Source organism: Vicia villosa, unplaced genomic scaffold (assembly GCF_029867415.1).
Source record: "Vicia villosa cultivar HV-30 ecotype Madison, WI unplaced genomic scaffold, Vvil1.0 ctg.001280F_1_1, whole genome shotgun sequence".
NCBI lineage: Eukaryota > Viridiplantae > Streptophyta > Magnoliopsida > Fabales > Fabaceae > Vicia > Vicia villosa.
Window position 1 is genome coordinate 270195 of NW_026705557.1, and position 18826 is coordinate 289020.

The 18826-nt window shown below is 35.2% G+C and overlaps 2 protein-coding genes across 6 annotated transcripts; both read left to right on the top strand.

Annotated features, from left to right (window-relative positions):
* Positions 1-511: 511 nt before the first annotated feature.
* On the top strand, positions 512-2234 carry LOC131634293 (F-box/FBD/LRR-repeat protein At4g00160-like). 4 transcript variants are annotated; one of them, XM_058904945.1, is made up of 5 exons: positions 526-909; positions 989-1189; positions 1294-1431; positions 1589-1729; positions 1803-2234. In XM_058904945.1, exons 2-5 carry the CDS (start codon positions 1169-1171, stop codon positions 2091-2093), a joined length of 591 nt encoding a protein of 196 aa, XP_058760928.1. In that variant the 5' UTR covers positions 526-909; positions 989-1168; the 3' UTR covers positions 2094-2234. The 4 variants fall into 4 exon arrangements, with proteins under 4 accessions (XP_058760926.1, XP_058760925.1, XP_058760928.1 ...); XM_058904944.1 differs by having other exon boundaries at positions 526-1189; XM_058904943.1 differs by having other exon boundaries at positions 512-1431; positions 1589-1606.
* Positions 2235-14169: 11935 nt separating this feature from the next.
* Positions 14170-15854, top strand: LOC131634307 (F-box/LRR-repeat protein At4g14103-like). 2 transcript variants are annotated; one of them, XM_058904963.1, is made up of 3 exons: positions 14170-15050; positions 15197-15337; positions 15421-15854. In XM_058904963.1, the coding sequence occupies exons 1-3, from the start codon at positions 14226-14228 to the stop codon at positions 15718-15720; spliced, it is 1266 nt and encodes a 421-aa protein (XP_058760946.1). In that variant the 5' UTR covers positions 14170-14225; the 3' UTR covers positions 15721-15854. The 2 variants fall into 2 exon arrangements, with proteins under 2 accessions (XP_058760946.1, XP_058760947.1); XM_058904964.1 differs by having other exon boundaries at positions 14170-14870.
* The last annotated feature ends 2972 nt before the right edge of the window (positions 15855-18826 follow it).

Below are 18826 nucleotides of genomic sequence, written 5' to 3' on the forward strand. Positions count from 1 at the left end.
CTATGTAGTGATATATTTGTAAAGGTCCATAAATGAGGCAAAAGAATACCTACCTTCATCAAACACTCACCCTAAAATGCGTCGCCTAAACGTCACCTCCATGTAGTAAGTGGCTCGCCCTGAGGAGAAACGTGAACTATGACTTGTAGATAACCTACAACCATATGTTCAAGAAGTCCTACTCATAATTCCGAAAGAAACAGTCAATCAACAGTTCCCCTAGATAAGGTGGAATGATTACCATTTTTTTTAGGAGTCTTCAAATTCAAACTAATAGACCCATATAAATACCTCAACTTCTAAATTATGTCATTAATATAATGTCATTAATACAATTATTTGCGATTTTTAGCAAGCTCAAACTTCTAAATGTAATGTCATTAGTAAAATTATTTTTAAAATCATTTTATATTTATTTACAAATTTATTCACATTTATATGAAATATGAAATAGGCGGTAGTAGGACATACAAGAATACAAGAAAACATATTGGGCGGGATTATTAAGCAGATCGATAGGCGCCTACTATAAAACAAAAAAAGAACTCAACAAACCCTAATTGTTGATGGCGGCTTACAATTAAACTCAGTGAAAGAAGAAGAAAAATGCAGCGATGGAGAATTTCCGAAGAAGATAAAATCAGCCGTTTGCCGAACGAAATCCTCAGCCACATTCTCTCTTTTCTAACCACCAAAAAGGCAGTTCGCACAAGCTTACTGTCCAAGAGATGGACTGATCTATGGCAATCTTGCGACACTATCGACTTCACAGATATTCAAGTATATTGCAATAGAACTAATCGCAAGTGTAACAAACTTGTCGAGTCCGTTTTGGCCACAACTGACTCTCGCAACATCAACACTTTCCTTCTCGAAATTCTGTACGGTCACCCTCATTTTGCCTATAAGGTCAGTTTTCGCAATGTAGTCAAATGGGTTAACATGATTGTTCTTCAAAATGAACTCAAAAATCTTTGTCTTCATCTAGATGTGGATGAATATGACGATGAAGATAACAACGAAGATGAACATTTTTTACCTAAATTGCCTACGAGTATTTTCACTAGTCAAACCCTTGTGAGTCTCGATCTGCGGCGGTTCTGTGTTAAGGGTTTTAATTTTTCTTCAGTTGGATTTGGATTTCCGTCACTTAAAACCCTTCATTTGGATGACGTTGAGTTTCCGAGAGGTCGGGATTTCTTGTTGCTTCTATACGGATGTCCAATTCTCGAGGATTTAAAACTGTTTCAAGTATGTTTGCGTTGTTGGTTTAATGTGTCTGTTGTCCTCCAGGAGTTTGAAAACTTAAGGTTACCCAAATTGACAAGAACAGATATCATTGAAAGTTTGTGGGACATTTTACCCTTGGAAGCACTCTCTACTTCTAAGTCTTTGTGCTTAGATACATTACAACACCATTTAGCATTCAAGGTCAGTTTTATTATGAATTGTTGATATTGAAATGTTAATGTCATGCTGGTACCATTTCTTCATATGTCTCAATTGAATGATGATGGAATGATATGAAAAACACAAGTGTGGTTTATCTGTTTTTTAATTATATGATAGTGTCTTTCTATTGAATCAGGCCCAAGCCCAGACCCAGGTTCCATCCGATGATATCCCTATCTTTTATAATTTGACCCACTTGAAGCTTCATAATAGTTGGGATTTGGTTGTACGAGTGCTCCACCACTGTCCCAAGCTTCAAAATATTGAACTTTTTGAGGTTTGTTAAGTTTAAGAATCGTATTCCGTATGTGTTTTCTTAGCATAACTTTATGTTTTGTGTTTACGTGTAGGATATGTACGGGGCAAGGGGGAACGGAGATGATGATGAAGAAAGTTGTGAGGAATTAGAATTTGTTCCACAATGTCTTTTATCCCACCTAAGAAGTTGCACTATTCAGAATCTTGGACGCCTAGAGCGGGATCTTATATTACCAACGTATATTTTGAAGAATGCAAGAGTTTTACAAACCATGAAAATTAAAATCTGGTACCGAAGTGAACAACCTGAAATAGAAAGAAAATTCTCCTTATGCTCGAAAGCCTCTGCATCATGCCAACTCTTATTTTATGCCAACTTTTAGTTTATGTCTAACATATAGACTATGTAGGTAGCAGTTTTGCTATTTTGTTTGTTGTTTCTTTAACTTATACCATGATTTGGTGATTTGAAGTTTGAGCTATGAGTTATGGGCTATTATGAAAATCACAACTTTGTCTCACAACATGACATGATACTTCTTAACGGTTTTTCAGTTTATTTATTTTTTTAATTTGTTTATTACTTCAACTTAAAAATGAACCGTTTTGTCATACCTGTTTCACTAAGAGGCATGTTGCTTTCATTTATGTTTACATGTCTAGTTGATATTTTGTTTTTGTATATATACATAATATATTTTTGTAAAAGTTCTATGACCCCGGTTTAAGGTTTACATGAATGGCTTACACTTCATATTTTGGCATACTATGACCCCGGTTATGCATAAAGCAAAGGCATGCTATTCTGTTTAATTCTGTCCATGTGAGATATCAATTCTTGTACATATTAATTAATGGCCAATACATTAGTTGACTTGCAAATAGCTGTCATTTGAGTTCTGATGATTAAAGAAAGAAATGGAAAATGTGATACATATGGCAATGTTTAGTTGCATGTTCTTAATTGTCAATGGCAATGGATAAAAGGCCTACAACAAGCATACGAAAAGGATTTAGCATGCTATCTCTGTGCTGTAATGTTAAGTTTCTTCTACTTACTACTTAATTTGTTTCTCAATGGAGGGTTTACCATGGAGTTGTTCTTCCAATTTGTTTGATGTCTCACGCGTTGCTTAAATAAATCATTTACTCTTAACATTCTTCTTTCGCCAGTAATTATATTGATTAATTCACCAGCCATATCACTAATAATATGCATTTTGTCTCCATGCAATTGTTTGAGATATTCAATTTAATTTGATTTTACATCTTAATGTCGAAACAGAGAAGTATGTCCTTTATAGAAAGGTCTAAGTAAATACAGAACATAATCATCTTAGTGGTGAATGATAACTACTTTCTATCTCTCCTCAAGGTTGGTATTTCCTGAAACAAAATCATCCAGTTCTTTGTTTAACTCCATAATCAACCATGCTAAGCATCACTTCACAAATATGCAGGATATGTCTCAGCTTAAGATGTCTTCGAGTTTAAGCAAATACAACATGATAGAATTTTTTTTTTTAAATAAAAGTTGGACAAGTCCCACATCGTTTTTTCACTAAATACTTTAGTCTTTATATTGGTTTGAAAAAGACAATAAAATAAATATCTATGGGCACCTGTGGGCTGAATTGATTTTATATAGAGTTAGGCCCTATGCATATGAAAGTTATTTTAAAATTTATATAATATATTTATAAAAAAATTAAATTATTTTATTAAAAAATATTAAATAATAATATTATCTTAATCATCACTGACATGTCTTCAAAACTGGAGGGGACCAACTAAATTCTAAGTGATGGAAAGTTTAGGGACAAAAAAATTGGTTTTTAAAATAGAGGACTAAAAGATAAAAATAATCAAAATAAGGGGATCAAAAATGCATTTAAGCATATAATGTTAATGAATGGTGAGTATATATTGGTAAGAAGTATATATTAGTGGCTAGTGTTGAAAATCGATCTTAACGAAATAAGATTCAATTACTTTTTATTGATTCATGATTGTTGTTACTCACACTTCACTTGAATGATTCAACCACACCTTGGTTGCAAAACGATTCGCATGCACAATGATTTCAGAAGAAAAGAAGTCTTTAATTAGAAAAGGAAAAGAAAAGAGAAATCAGGGTTTTGGGAGAAACGGAACAAGGTGAATTTTTACCTGCATAGTCTTTCTCTGCTTTCAACTTGTAAATTGTAAATTTCTCTATTCAACACTTTTACAATAATATGGTACCTCCCTATTTATAATGAGAATACTTGCACAACAAGCATTTCTCAAAATAGCTAACTAACACATACTTCGACCAACTGTATTTGACTCTCTGCCGAATTCAGCTGATACAAGTAATACATACCCTGTTCAACTCTGTCGGGTGCACACTACTTCGACTCTGTCGAATCAAGCACTTGCAAACACAAAAAATTGCATTTTCAACATACTGTAACACCCCATATTTTCTAATTTTAATTTAATCGGAAATTAAATTATTATTTGGAATTATTCGGTATTTTGGTGGAATTATTTAGAAAGAATTATGAGATGAGCTATTGGGCCAAGTGTGGTGTTAGTAAAGAGGGGGTGCTATGTTAGTAAAGCCCTTTACTAATTAAAATCTATTTTTCATAAAAATAAGGAATTGAGGAAAAAAGGAAAATAGAGGTGGAAGAGGAGCAGAAGAGTAGAAGTGCTGATACGTGAAAGAGGAACAGAAGAGGAAGAGGGCTAATCAAGATCCTTGACTAAGGTAAGGGGGGACTCTTCCGGTTAATACCTTTTATCGTATTATAGATGATGGGACTGATTTAGATGCATTGTTTGTGTCAATTGGTTATATGTTAGGTTGGGGTTTTGGGATGATTTTGATGGGAATTGTTTGACGTGATGAATTGTATGATTATATGGCTGTTATGATGATTGAATGATCCTCTTTGTGTGTTATATTTGTGTTATAACATGTATGTGGCTGATATGGTGGTATTTGAGGTTCATGACATAACTTGGTTTGGTTTTTGGGAATTTTGGGGTAAATCCCGTAATGCTGTCAATCGATGTGAGATCTCTGGTTTTTGCCAGTTCGCGCCGCGAAGGTGGGTGCGCGCCGCGAAGGCGGAGTAAATTCTCGTTCCGCGCCGCGAACCTGTGTTTGCGCCGCGAAGGCGTGTTTTCTATTCGTTACGCGCCGCGGACTGTGGGTGGCGCCGCGTGCTGTAGCGATAATTGTTTTCTTTGAAAAATGTAAAGATGTGTAACTTTCAAACCGTAAGTCCGTTTTAGACGCCGTTTTGGACGATGTTCCTTAAATTGAATGTTCTACCATATGAGATGAATAAAATAATAACAACTTGAATTTATTTTAAAAAGTATCATTTTCTTCAAATGTGGTTTATTCTGGTTTTGCATAGCTGATGAGGTGCAATGGTTGTTGTGTGCATAATTGAATATGTGCAATGATGTATGTTGTGATAATGTGGTTGCTTCTGTTAATTGTGCAAATGGGTGTTGTTCATGGTAAATGTAGTTATCATGTGTTGTAATTGGTGTTTGTTATACATATATTGTTGATGTAAAATATGTATTTTATTGTGGTTGAGAAATAGCATAACTGTGTATGGCTATTGATTACTATGGTGATTGATGATTATGACATTTGGTTGATTCATGTGGGTGATAAGCATGTTATGGTTGATACATGCATTCATAATCATTATGTGGCTGATCCTTGACGATGGTGGATCAGTGGTAGCTAATTCCCATTGTGTGGAATTAGTGAGTGGGTGTTGCCGTATCCTTGACGATGGTGGATCGGTGAGTTGGGTTATCCCAGATTTGGTACCACATGCATATAGTTGCATTTGCATTAGGCTACTTGTGTTATTATAACATGAATGGAAGATTGTCCAATGTTATAATATGTGATGATTGTATAATGGTTATGATTTGTTTGGATGAATTGTGGTGTTGTCTCTTGGTAATGTATTCTATTTGTTGTTGTGTGTTGATGAGTACTTCCTGACAATCTGAATATAATGAAATTGGATGAATAATGTGACTATGACGTGTTATTGTTTATGATTCGATAACATTTGTTAATTGTGAATGAGACTCACCCTTACTTTGATGATTTCAGATTGGCGAGTAGCGGCTTTTGGCTCGGTGAGGATTAGCTCATGAGTCAGTTTATTTGGTATAGCGTCGGTGTCATGCTCTGATATTGTAACACTGGGGGAACGTTAGTTTAGAGTTTATGATGATACTCTATTTTGTTGTTATTGGAGTAATTTTGTGAGATATTGCATAGATGATGTTATGCTTATCTGTCGATTAATGTTCCGCTGTATAGAAACATGAATTTGTTAAATGGATGATTTTCCCCTAAGTGAAGCATGACAATTGATTTATGATACGTTGTTATAATTGGAATTGTGGCACCCTTGTTTTCATGTTTTACTCTGAATTATTTTATTAATTTCCGCGGGGTTTAGAAGGGTGTTACAATAGTGGTATCAGAGCAGGTCGGTCCGTCCGGCCAATTGTTGAGTCAGTTGAGTTGCACGACGGTTGAATACTGTCGGCATTTTTATACCTTGGTATGCGACATGTGAGTGAATCACTGTCGGTACTTGGTTGTTTGTTGCAGGTGTGAGATTGAAACAAGTGGGGAAGAAGTTTCGCTTCTCGGTTATGTTTCAGTTGAAGAAGATTGATTCAGTAGGCTGTTGTTGGAAACAGTGCGAGCGTTGTCGGAGTTTGTTGTTTCCCGAGTTGAAGGTGACTTGGAATTAAGACTTCACTGGGAATTGAGTTGGAACATCTTGAAGGAAGATGATTAGAGGTAATTGACATTTATTGTAAGAGAAGGAAAATTGGAAAGTTGCAATGTGTCAGCTCTGCTGGTGTGCTGCGAAGTTGTCAGTTGAGTAGCCTTGCGTCTCGGAAGAGGTTCAGTTACGAGTTTGCAAGGAGGATTGTTGTCGTGATGTTGCAGGAAGCGGACTTCGGCGGAGGAATGTGTCGCTTAAGTTATAAGGATGTTTGGAAGTGAAGAGATATGATAAGGGGCTGTTTGGGATGTGATCGAGTTGAAGAGAATGAGTTTTGGAGTGAGATTTTCGTATGCAAAACGCAGGGAAATTGCTGAATAGCTGCGGAACTTCGAAAATTCATAACTGGAGTTCTGGACACCCGAATTGAGTTCCGTTTGAAGCGTCGGAAAGCTAATGAGATGAACTTTGTTATAAAAATGGTTGCAGCAGCTGTAATATATTTAATTGTGACAGAATGATGTTGGAAAGAGGTGAAGTTGCGGTTACGCGTGCTCTTAGAACTAGACTTGTTTATTGGTACTGCACGGGATGTCAGTGTCAGTGTCAGTGTTGAATGGATCGAAGGAATACTTGGAAGGTTTTTTGAGAAGTAATTTTAAGAATTGAATTTACCAATTGAGGAGTTTTGGATATATTGTATAGAGTGTCGCTGCATGATGTCAGTGTTGCATTTTCGGGCAATGATTGGAAAATTCATATCTTGGGTTCCGAGTGTCGGATTAATGTACCGTTTGAGCCTACGAAGGGGTGAAATTATGTTCTAACTTATGGGATAGTTATAAATACAGTAGATTGATCCTATAAGGAGATATTGTGGAGCCGGTTAAGGAAGCGTGAAACTGGTTGGATAGGAATGCCTACTACCGTGATTGTTTGAAACAAAAATTGAGTGGAACGTGATGTTGATGAATAAGTTGATGATCTGTTCGGTAATAAAGATGGTTTGAGGGCCGATGGATTTTAGGGAGAAGTGAATTAGTAGTAAAGATGGGATAAACTTTAGAACTCTTGGAATTGTATTTGTGATGGCAAAGTAACGATAAGTATAAAAGAAGAATTGTAGGGAATTTCTAACATTTGTTGACGTGAGGAAGACTTTGTTGAGATTCCGAGTGGGATGATATTTGGACGTGAAGGATGTAATAGAATTTGGATTAAAACCACGAGTTATGAATGTTGTCTTGGTCTTGCAGGCTAATTGTATGGTTCAAAATTCGAAGTGTTTGGTGATCATAAGAGTTGAAGTACCTCTTTGATTAGAAAGGGCTTAATATGAGGCAGTAGAGATGATTAGAATATATTTTGGATTAAGATTTTGGTTTGAATTACCATCCTAATGAGGAAAATGTTGTGCTACTGGGTTTCGTAGGAAGTCTTTAAATATGTCGGTGCTAATGATGAATGAGTTGGATTTAATTGGACAATTTTGAGACTTGAGTTGGTATGTGAAGGTGATCCTAATAGTGTTAGATTGAGTATGCTAGAAGATGACTAGTGGTATTCTTGACGAGAGTAGAGAAGGTCGGAAAGATTATGTTGAGTTGATCGATAGGTTGACTTTGAATCACCAAAGTAAAGGCGGTGAATTCAGAATCGACGAAAACGATGTAATGAGGTTGAGTGATTGGATTTGCGTAACTGATGTTATGAGCTTCAGAAGGATATTCTAGAAGGGCATCGTAGTGGATTATTGGACTACGACGATGTTAATGAGTTTGGGTGCAAACTCGGAAAGGACACTGTTATGTAGTAACGACAGTTTATGCTTAAATATGGATGACGACTATCTATTGACAAATTGAGGACTTGATCACCCTTAATCTCTTGTTGATAGTAGACGGAATCTTATAAATGAGATGAACTTGTTTTGTTACCTTAATGGTATAAGATGTGATGAATACTAAGTCGTGAGAATAATCACTCACTATGTTGTGTGGACTTATGAAGAGGTGAATATGAAAGAGTGCAACATGATGGACAAATGACTTAAGACGGGTAAATCAGAGTCGCGCAGCGAAAGTGTGATGTGGAGTAGTGTTATGAGTACTACTCGCGGGAAGTAAGGAATTAATATGTCGGAAGCATACATAGAGAATATGTATTGATCTATATGTTGGATTTAGAATCCAGTGGATGTAAGGATGTCGTGTCGAAGAATTGTAACTCTTTTGAATAATTGCCGAGACGATGAATATGTTATTACGGTTGTACGTGGTTAACAAGTATGTATTCGGCGAAATTAAAACGAAGAGTTGATGCTATATGATGTTGTAATAATTTTGTGTTGTTATTGAGGTGATATTGTAAATTCCATATATAATGAGAAATTACACTCTATGAAGGACGGAGTTGATTTGATTCTTAGTAGAGAGCGTGACTTAGTTGAGCTTTTTGTAAGCGATGGTATATTGAGGCTGATGAGTGTGTACTTGTTCTGATGGTTAGGATGTTTAAATAGAGGAAGTGAATCGGGAATTGGTTTTCGTTGGATGCGAGTAAGGATTGCTAAATGGTAGATTAGTACCATGAATGATGAAGAATGATTCTTGAAACGAATGAGTAAAGAGAGTCGGAATCGGGTAAAACTCAGAAATCTATTTGGTATAGGTGATTGTGATGAGTAGTCAGAGTAGTGCGGAAAAAGCGGAATGTAACGTGTTGGATAATTACTGGTGTGACTTAAGAGGAGTCAGATAATTGGAATTCAATGGTATAAGAATACGAGTATTGAGTTTCTTGAAGGAAGTGGTTGATGAAAAAGGTAAGTATTACATTATCACTTAGATGGAAAGGTGTGTCTAAGGTTGGTATGTTTGGTAGATGGAATGCATTACTGCAGTGTTGATCAGTGTGATCATACTATAAATTGTGTAATTGTATTACTCGTTTGTTGAGCGTATTGTATAGGTTATACCTATGTTCTGTTGTGCTAATCTTTTTGGAGATATAGCGGGTGGTATACTTTGGATAGTCAAAGGTGACATAAGAACTGGGATTTGAATGTGTGAAACATGCTTCCTGTTGGATATGTCAGATGGATTCTGAGGATTGACTGATGGTAATGTTAATTGAGAGCTGGAGACTCAGGTAAAGGACTCTTATACGAGCTGGTTACTTGAGGTATGTTTTCGAGGACGAAAACTCTTTTAGTGGGGGAGAGTTGTAACACCCCATATTTTCTAATTTTAATTTAATCGGAAATTAAATTATTATTTGGAATTATTCGGTATTTTGGTGGAATTATTTAGAAAGAATTATGAGATGAGCTATTGGGCCAAGTGTGGTGTTAGTAAAGAGGGGGTGCTATGTTAGTAAAGCCCTTTACTAATTAAAATCTATTTTTCATAAAAATAAGGAATTGAGGAAAAAAGGAAAATAGAGGTGGAAGAGGAGCAGAAGAGTAGAAGTGCTGATACGTGAAAGAGGAACAGAAGAGGAAGAGGGCTAATCAAGATCCTTGACTAAGGTAAGGGGGGACTCTTCCGGTTAATACCTTTTATCGTATTATAGATGATGGGACTGATTTAGATGCATTGTTTGTGTCAATTGGTTATATGTTAGGTTGGGGTTTTGGGATGATTTTGATGGGAATTGTTTGACGTGATGAATTGTATGATTATATGGCTGTTATGATGATTGAATGATCCTCTTTGTGTGTTATATTTGTGTTATAACATGTATGTGGCTGATATGGTGGTATTTGAGGTTCATGACATAACTTGGTTTGGTTTTTGGGAATTTTGGGGTAAATCCCGTAATGCTGTCAATCGATGTGAGATCTCTGGTTTTTGCCAGTTCGCGCCGCGAAGGTGGGTGCGCGCCGCGAAGGCGGAGTAAATTCTCGTTCCGCGCCGCGAACCTGTGTTTGCGCCGCGAAGGCGTGTTTTCTATTCGTTACGCGCCGCGGACTGTGGGTGGCGCCGCGTGCTGTAGCGATAATTGTTTTCTTTGAAAAATGTAAAGATGTGTAACTTTCAAACCGTAAGTCCGTTTTAGACGCCGTTTTGGACGATGTTCCTTAAATTGAATGTTCTACCATATGAGATGAATAAAATAATAACAACTTGAATTTATTTTAAAAAGTATCATTTTCTTCAAATGTGGTTTATTCTGGTTTTGCATAGCTGATGAGGTGCAATGGTTGTTGTGTGCATAATTGAATATGTGCAATGATGTATGTTGTGATAATGTGGTTGCTTCTGTTAATTGTGCAAATGGGTGTTGTTCATGGTAAATGTAGTTATCATGTGTTGTAATTGGTGTTTGTTATACATATATTGTTGATGTAAAATATGTATTTTATTGTGGTTGAGAAATAGCATAACTGTGTATGGCTATTGATTACTATGGTGATTGATGATTATGACATTTGGTTGATTCATGTGGGTGATAAGCATGTTATGGTTGATACATGCATTCATAATCATTATGTGGCTGATCCTTGACGATGGTGGATCAGTGGTAGCTAATTCCCATTGTGTGGAATTAGTGAGTGGGTGTTGCCGTATCCTTGACGATGGTGGATCGGTGAGTTGGGTTATCCCAGATTTGGTACCACATGCATATAGTTGCATTTGCATTAGGCTACTTGTGTTATTATAACATGAATGGAAGATTGTCCAATGTTATAATATGTGATGATTGTATAATGGTTATGATTTGTTTGGATGAATTGTGGTGTTGTCTCTTGGTAATGTATTCTATTTGTTGTTGTGTGTTGATGAGTACTTCCTGACAATCTGAATATAATGAAATTGGATGAATAATGTGACTATGACGTGTTATTGTTTATGATTCGATAACATTTGTTAATTGTGAATGAGACTCACCCTTACTTTGATGATTTCAGATTGGCGAGTAGCGGCTTTTGGCTCGGTGAGGATTAGCTCATGAGTCAGTTTATTTGGTATAGCGTCGGTGTCATGCTCTGATATTGTAACACTGGGGGAACGTTAGTTTAGAGTTTATGATGATACTCTATTTTGTTGTTATTGGAGTAATTTTGTGAGATATTGCATAGATGATGTTATGCTTATCTGTCGATTAATGTTCCGCTGTATAGAAACATGAATTTGTTAAATGGATGATTTTCCCCTAAGTGAAGCATGACAATTGATTTATGATACGTTGTTATAATTGGAATTGTGGCACCCTTGTTTTCATGTTTTACTCTGAATTATTTTATTAATTTCCGCGGGGTTTAGAAGGGTGTTACACATACCACCTAATTCATTGTGTCCAAGCTATCTACATTCATCATAGTTTTCAATCTTTTGAATAATTCCACCTGCATAGCCTTCGTCATGAAGTCTGAAATCTGATTCTCAATCTTGCAATGTTCCAAGTTCAACTTCCAATTTTTTCACTTGCTCTCTAAGATAATGGAACCTTATTTCGACATGTTTGCTTCTTCCATGAGTTATTGAGTTCTTGACCAAGTTGATAGCATACATGTTAGCAATCTTTATGATCATTGCTTCGTGACTCACACCTGCCATTTCTTCGATCAGAGTCACCATCCATGTTGGTTGACATGCACAGAGAGAGACAACTATGTGTTCGACCTCTCGTGATGATAGAGCTACAACTGGTTCTTTTTTAGAACTTCAAGCAACTAGTGTACCTCCTAGCATAAACACATAACAAATTGTTAATTTTCTATCTTGAACATCACCACACCGACTTGAGTCAGTGTAACCCATTAGTTTGCATTTCTTTCCTTCATTTGATGTAGGACACAAAATTTCATAGTTGAGTGTACCTTTGATATACCTTAGTATTCTCTTGGTTGTTGTGAGGTGATATACCTTTATCTTTTGCCTGAATCTACTCACCATACCCGCACTGTATGCTAGATGAAGCCTTGTGTGACAAAGGTATCTTAGTGATCCAAAAAGTATTTTATACTGAGTTGGAGCAACTTCATCTTCATTTGAATCCTTCCTCAATTGCAATCTTGGTTCAGATGGTGTCAAAGTTGCATTGCAATCCTCCATCTCAAATATTTTGAGTATCTCCCTTTCATATATTATTTGGCGCATCAGGCCTCTACTAATCTTATAGCATTATATACTAAGAATGTATGTAATGTTGCCCAGGTAAGACATTTCAAACTCGTTGCTCAGATCACCCTTGAAGTCTTCGATCTCGTTCTTACAGCTACCTGTTATCATCAAGTCATCGATATAGAGACATGGTATAAGAAGTTCACTCATGCTTCTCCTAACATATATTATATGCTCAGTTGTGCATTTCACAAACTCATTATCCCTTCCATCTTCTTATTCCAAGCTCTTAGAGCTTGTTTAAGTCCATACAGAGCTTTATATAACCTATATATTTTTATTTCTTGACCTTGCTTCACAAGCCCAATTGATTGTGCAACATAAACTTATTCGTCTTAGGGACCATTAGGAAATGCACATTTCATATTGCTTACCATGTTCATGATGATCCCGTTCTTCCTCTATGCAGTTGTTACCCTGGAAATTCTAGCTGAGGAAAAGTCAACCAAGAAAGGCTATGTTGAGAAAATACTAAGTGTTAATGAGTATTTATTGACAAGCTTCGACAGGAATAACCACGTTGACTAAGTGTTTCGACTAAGCATGACGAGAATGGTTTGGGAGAATTACAAAAACATATCCAACTAATCTTTCAACACAATGTCGAAGTTGAAGCGTTCGACAAACATCAAGGACTTAGGATATTTTAGAATCCAAACACTTAAAAGAAGTTGTCTCAATACTAAAGGTTTTCTTAAAACACCTTCGAAAAAGAAGACAGTTAATTGCTAAATCATATCAATATTTTAAAAATAAAAGTGTAATTTGGCATAATACATATTTTTTATTAGTTGATAATGTAAAATATTTTACATTATCTGTGTTAGTGTATTTTTTTTCTCGTATTTTTTACTTGTTTACAAATTTTTTTCTCACATTTATATTTATATGAAATAGGCGGAATTAGGACATAAAAAAAATTAGGGTTAAATATGTTTTCAGTTCCTATAAATATGCGACCCTGCATTTTTAGTCCCTATAAAAGTTTTCTTCAATAAACGGTCCTTCTAAAATTTTTATGCATGCAATTTCATTCTCTGCTATTTTCTAAAATTTTAAAAACTGTTTGATTATCCTTTAATTTTTAAATTTTCGAATAATTTTTTTTATATATGTTTAGAATATTGTAAAATATTCATTTATCAAGTTTTAGAATTTTTTAAAACGAGAAGAATTAAATATGAAATTTTCAAATTTCAAAAAATAATGATAAAAGTTATGAAAATATCAACTTAGAAATTAAATTTTGAGTTTCTTTTTTTTCCAGGAACTTTTTAAAACATTATGAACATGTCTGCGAAATAATCATTCTAAAATACACATTGGTTTGATAATAAGTACTGAAACTAGGTGCATAATAATTTTATAAGGACCATTCATTGAAGAAAATTTTTATAGGGACTAAAACTGTAAGGTCGCGTATTTATAGGAACTAAAAACGTATTTAACCCAAAAAAAACTAACTGAAGAGGGTAAAAAGTAAAAAGTCAGTAGCAATTGGGCGGGAATATTAAGCAGATAAGCGCCTAAATGCTGTTTGCAAACTATTCCCACTCCAGTCTCAAAAAAACCAACAAACCCTAACTGTTGATGGCTATGTGAAAGAAGAAGAAAAATGCAGCGATGGCGAATTTGCGAAGAAGATAAAATCAGCCGTTTGCCGGACGAAATCCTCAGCCACATTCTCTCTTTTCTAACCACCAAAAAGGCAGTTCGCACAAGTTTACTGTCCAAGAGATGGACTGATCTATGGCAATCTTGCCACATTATCGACTTCACCGATATTCAAGTATATTGCAACAGAACTAATCGCAGATTTAACAAGCTTGTCGAGTCTGTTTTGGCCACCGCCGGCTCTCGCAACATCAACACTTTCCTTCTCGAAATCCTGTACGGTCATCCTCATTTTGCTTATAAGGTCAGTTTTCGCAATGTAGTCAAATGGGTTAACAAGATTGTTCTTCAAAATGAACTCAAAAATCTTTGTCTTCATCTAGATGTGGATGAATACGATGATGAAGATAACAATGAAGATGAACATTTTTTACCTAAATTGCCTAACTGTATTTTCACTTGCAAAACCCTTGTGAGTCTCGATCTCCGGCGGTTCCGTGTTAAGGGTTTTTCTTTTTCTTCTGATGGATTTGGATTTCCATCACTCAAAACGCTTCATTTGGATGACATTAAGTTTCCGAGAGGTCGGGATTTTTTGTTGCTTTTATCCGGATGTCCGATTCTCGAGGATTTAAAACTGTTTCAGGTATATTTGGAATGTTGGTTTAATGAGTCTGTTATTCTAAAGGAGTTTGAAAGCTTAAGCTTACCCAAATTGATAAGAACTTATATTATTGAAAGTTTGTGTGACATTTTACCTTTGAAAGCACTCGCTACTTCTAAGTCTTTGTGCTTAGATACATTACAACACCATTTAGCATTCAAGGTCAGTTTTATATGAATTATTGATATTGAAATGTTAATGTCATGCTGGTATATGTCTCGATTGAATGATGATGGAATGATATGAAAAAGAAAAGTGTGGTTTATCTGTTTTTTTTATTATATGATAGTTTCTTTTTGTTGAATCAGGCCCAGGCCCAGACTCAGGTTCCATCCGATGATATCCCTATCTTTTATAATTTGACCCACTTGAAGCTTCATAATAGTTGGGATTTGGTTGTACGAGTGCTCCACCACTGTCCCAAGCTTCAAAATATAGAACTTTTCGAGGTTTGTTAAGTTTAAGAATCATATTTCCTATGTGTTTTTTTAGCACTAACTTTATGGTTTGTGTTTACATGTATTGTTAATAGGATATGTACGGGGCAAGGGGGAACGGAGATGATAACGAAGAAAGTTGTGAGGAATTAGAATTTGTTCCACAATGTCTTTTATCCCACCTAAGAAGTTGCACTATTCAGAATCTTGGACGCCTAGAGCGGGATCTTATATTACCAATGTATATTTTGAAGAATGCAAGAGTTTTACAAACCATGAAAATTAAAATCTGGTACCGAAGTGAACAATCTGAAATAGAAAGAAAATTCTCTTTATGCTCGAAAGCCTCTGCATCATGCCAACTCTTATTTTATGCCAGCTTTGTTAATGTCTAACATATATATAGACTATGTAGGTAGCAGTTTTGCTATTTTGTTTGTTGTTTCTTTAACTTATACCATGATTTGGTGATTTGAAGTTTGAGCTATGAGTTATGGGCTATTATGAAAATCACAACTTTGTCTCACAACATGACATGATACTTCTTAACGGTTTTTCAGTTTATTTATTTTTTTAATTTGTTTATTACTTCAACTTAAAAATGAACCGTTTTGTCATACCTGTTTCACTTAGAGGCATGTTGCTTTCATTTATGTTTACATGTCTAGTTGATATTTTGTTTTTGTATATATACATAATATATTTTTGTAAAAGTTCTATGACCCCGGTTTAAGGTTTACATGTATGGCTAACACTTCATATTTTGGCATACTATGACCCTGGTTATGCATAAAGCAAAGGCATGCTATTTTGTTTAATTATGTCCATGTGAGATATCGATTCTTGTACATAATTAATTAATGGCCGATACATTAGTTGACTTGCAAACGGCTGTCATTTGAGTTCTGATGATTAGAGAAAGAAATGGAAAATGTGATGTATATGGCAATGTTTAGTTGCATGTTCTTAATTGTCAATGGCAATGGATAAAAGGCATACAACAAGCATACGAAAAGGATTTAGCATGCTATCTCTGTGCTGTAATGTTAAGTTTCTTCTACTTACTACTTTATTTGTTTCTCAATGGAGGGTTTACCATGGAGTTGTTCTTCCAATTTGTTTGATGTCTCACGTGTTGCTTAAATCATTTACTCTTGGCATTCTTCTTTCGCCAGGAATTATAATGAGTAATGATATGCATTTTGTCTCCATCACCATGCAATTGTTTGAGATATTCAATTTAATTTGGTTTTTCATCTTAATGTCTAAACACAGAAGGAAGTCCTTTATAGAAAGGTCTAAGTAAATACAGAATACAATCATCTTAGTGGTGAATGATCACTACTTTCAATCTCTCCTCAAGGATGGTATTTCCTGAAACAAAATCATCCAATTCTTTGCTTAGCTCCTTAATCAACCATGCTAAGCATCACTTCACAAATATGCAGGATATGTCTCAGCTGAAGAGTTCTTCAAGTTTAAGCAAAGACAACAAGATATAATTTCAAAAAAAAGTTGGATAAAAGTCCCACATTGCTTTTTTGGGTTAAATATGTTCTTAGTGCCTATAAAATTACCCAAAATGATTTTTAGTCTCTAAAAAAATATTAACTTTTAGTCTCTATAAAAATACTTTTGCATTTTAGTCTCTGACCAAAAGTGAGTGCAAAAGTAATTTTATAGGGACTAAAAGTCCATATATATTTTTTTTTATAGGGATGAAAAACATATTTAACCCTTGTTTTTTTACTAAATAATTAGTCTTTATATAGGTTTGAAAAAGACAACAAAATAAAAATTTATGGGAACATGTGGGCTGAATTGATTTTATATAGAATTGGGCCCTAGGCCTATGAAAGTTATTTTAAAACTTCTTCAAAACTGGAGGGGATCAATTAAATTCTAAGTGATGGAAAGTTTAGGGACAAAAAATTGGTTTTTAAAATAAAGGACTAAAAGATAAAAATAATCAAAATAAGGGAATCAAAAATGCATTTAAGCATATAATGTTAAATGATAAATGAATGGTGCGTAGGGATTGGTAAGAATGGTGAGTGTAGATTGGTAAGAAGTATATATTAGTGGCTAGTGTTGAAAACCGGTCTTAACGGGATAAGATTCAATTACTTTAAATTGATTCACGATTCTCGTTCCTCACACTTCACTCGAATGATTCAATCACACCTTGGTTGCAATACGATTCACATGCACAATGATTTCAGAAGAAAAGAAATCTTTAATGAGAAAAGAGAAAGAAAAGAGAAATTAGGGTTTTGGGAGAAAAAGAGCAAGATGAATTTTTATCTGCATAGTCTCTCTCTGCCTTCAACTTGCAAATTGTAAATTTCTCTATTCAACACTTTCACAATAATAGGGCACCTCCTTATTTATAATGAGAATACTTGCACAACAAGCAATTCGCAAAATAGTTAACTAACACATACTTCAACCAGCAGTATTTGACTCTCCGTCGAATTCAGCTGATACAAGTAATACATACTCTGTTCAACTCTATCGAGTGCACAAAACTTCGACTCTGTCAAATCAAGCATTTGCAGACACAAAGAATTGCATTTTTAACGCACCACCTAATTCATTGTGTCTAAGCTATCTACATTCATCATAGATCTTAATCTTTTGAACAATTCCACCTACATAGCCTTCGTCATGATGTCTGAAATCTGATTCTAAGTCTTGCAGTGTTCCAAGTTCGACTTCCATTTTGTCACTTGCTCTCTAAGATAATGGAACCTTATTTCGACGTGTTTGTTTCCTCCATGTGTTATCAAATTCTTGACCAAGTTGATAACATACATGTTAGCAATCTTTATAGAGCTACAACTGTTTCTTTTCTCGAATTTCAAGCAACTGGTGCACCTCCTAGCCTAATCACATAACTAATTGTTAGTTTTCTATCCTGAACATCACCCACATCGACTCGAGTCAGCGTAACCCACTAGTTTGCATTTCTTTCCTTCATTTACTGCAAGAAACAAAATTCCATAGTTGAGTGTTCCTTTGATATACCTTAGTATTCTCTTGATTGTTGCGAGGTGAGATACCTTTATCTTTTGCATGAGTCTACTCACCATACCCGCAATGTATGCTAGATCGAGCCTTGTGTGACAAAGGTATCTTAGTGATCCAATAAGTCTTCTATACTGAGTTGGAGCGACTTCATCTTCATTTTAATCCTTCCTCAATTGCAATCTTGGTTCAGATGGTGTCAAAGTTGCATTGCAATCCTCCATCTCAAATATTTTGAGTATCTCCCTTTCATATATTATTTGGTGCACCATCAGGCCTCTACTAATCTTATAGAATTAGATACTAAGAAAGTATGAAATGTTGTTCAGGCCAGACATTTCAAACTCGTTGCTCAGTTCACCCTTGAAGTCTTCGATCTCGTTCTTGCAGCTACCTGTTATCATCAAGTCGTCGACATAAAGACATATTATAAGCAGTTCACTCATGCTTCTCCTAGCATATATTTTATTCTCA

Coding starts and splice junctions, on each gene's coding strand:
- LOC131634293 (XM_058904942.1), top strand. CDS start 607: ATGCAGCGATGGAGAATTTCCGAAGAAGATAAAATCAGCCGTTTGCCG. Junction 1,432..1,588: donor AACACCATTTAGCATTCAAG/GTCAGTTTTATT, acceptor CTATTGAATCAG/GCCCAAGCCCAGACCCAGGT. Junction 1,730..1,802: donor AAAATATTGAACTTTTTGAG/GTTTGTTAAGTT, acceptor GTTTACGTGTAG/GATATGTACGGGGCAAGGGG.
- LOC131634307 (XM_058904963.1), top strand. CDS start 14,226: ATGCAGCGATGGCGAATTTGCGAAGAAGATAAAATCAGCCGTTTGCCG. Junction 15,051..15,196: donor AACACCATTTAGCATTCAAG/GTCAGTTTTATA, acceptor TTGTTGAATCAG/GCCCAGGCCCAGACTCAGGT. Junction 15,338..15,420: donor AAAATATAGAACTTTTCGAG/GTTTGTTAAGTT, acceptor TATTGTTAATAG/GATATGTACGGGGCAAGGGG.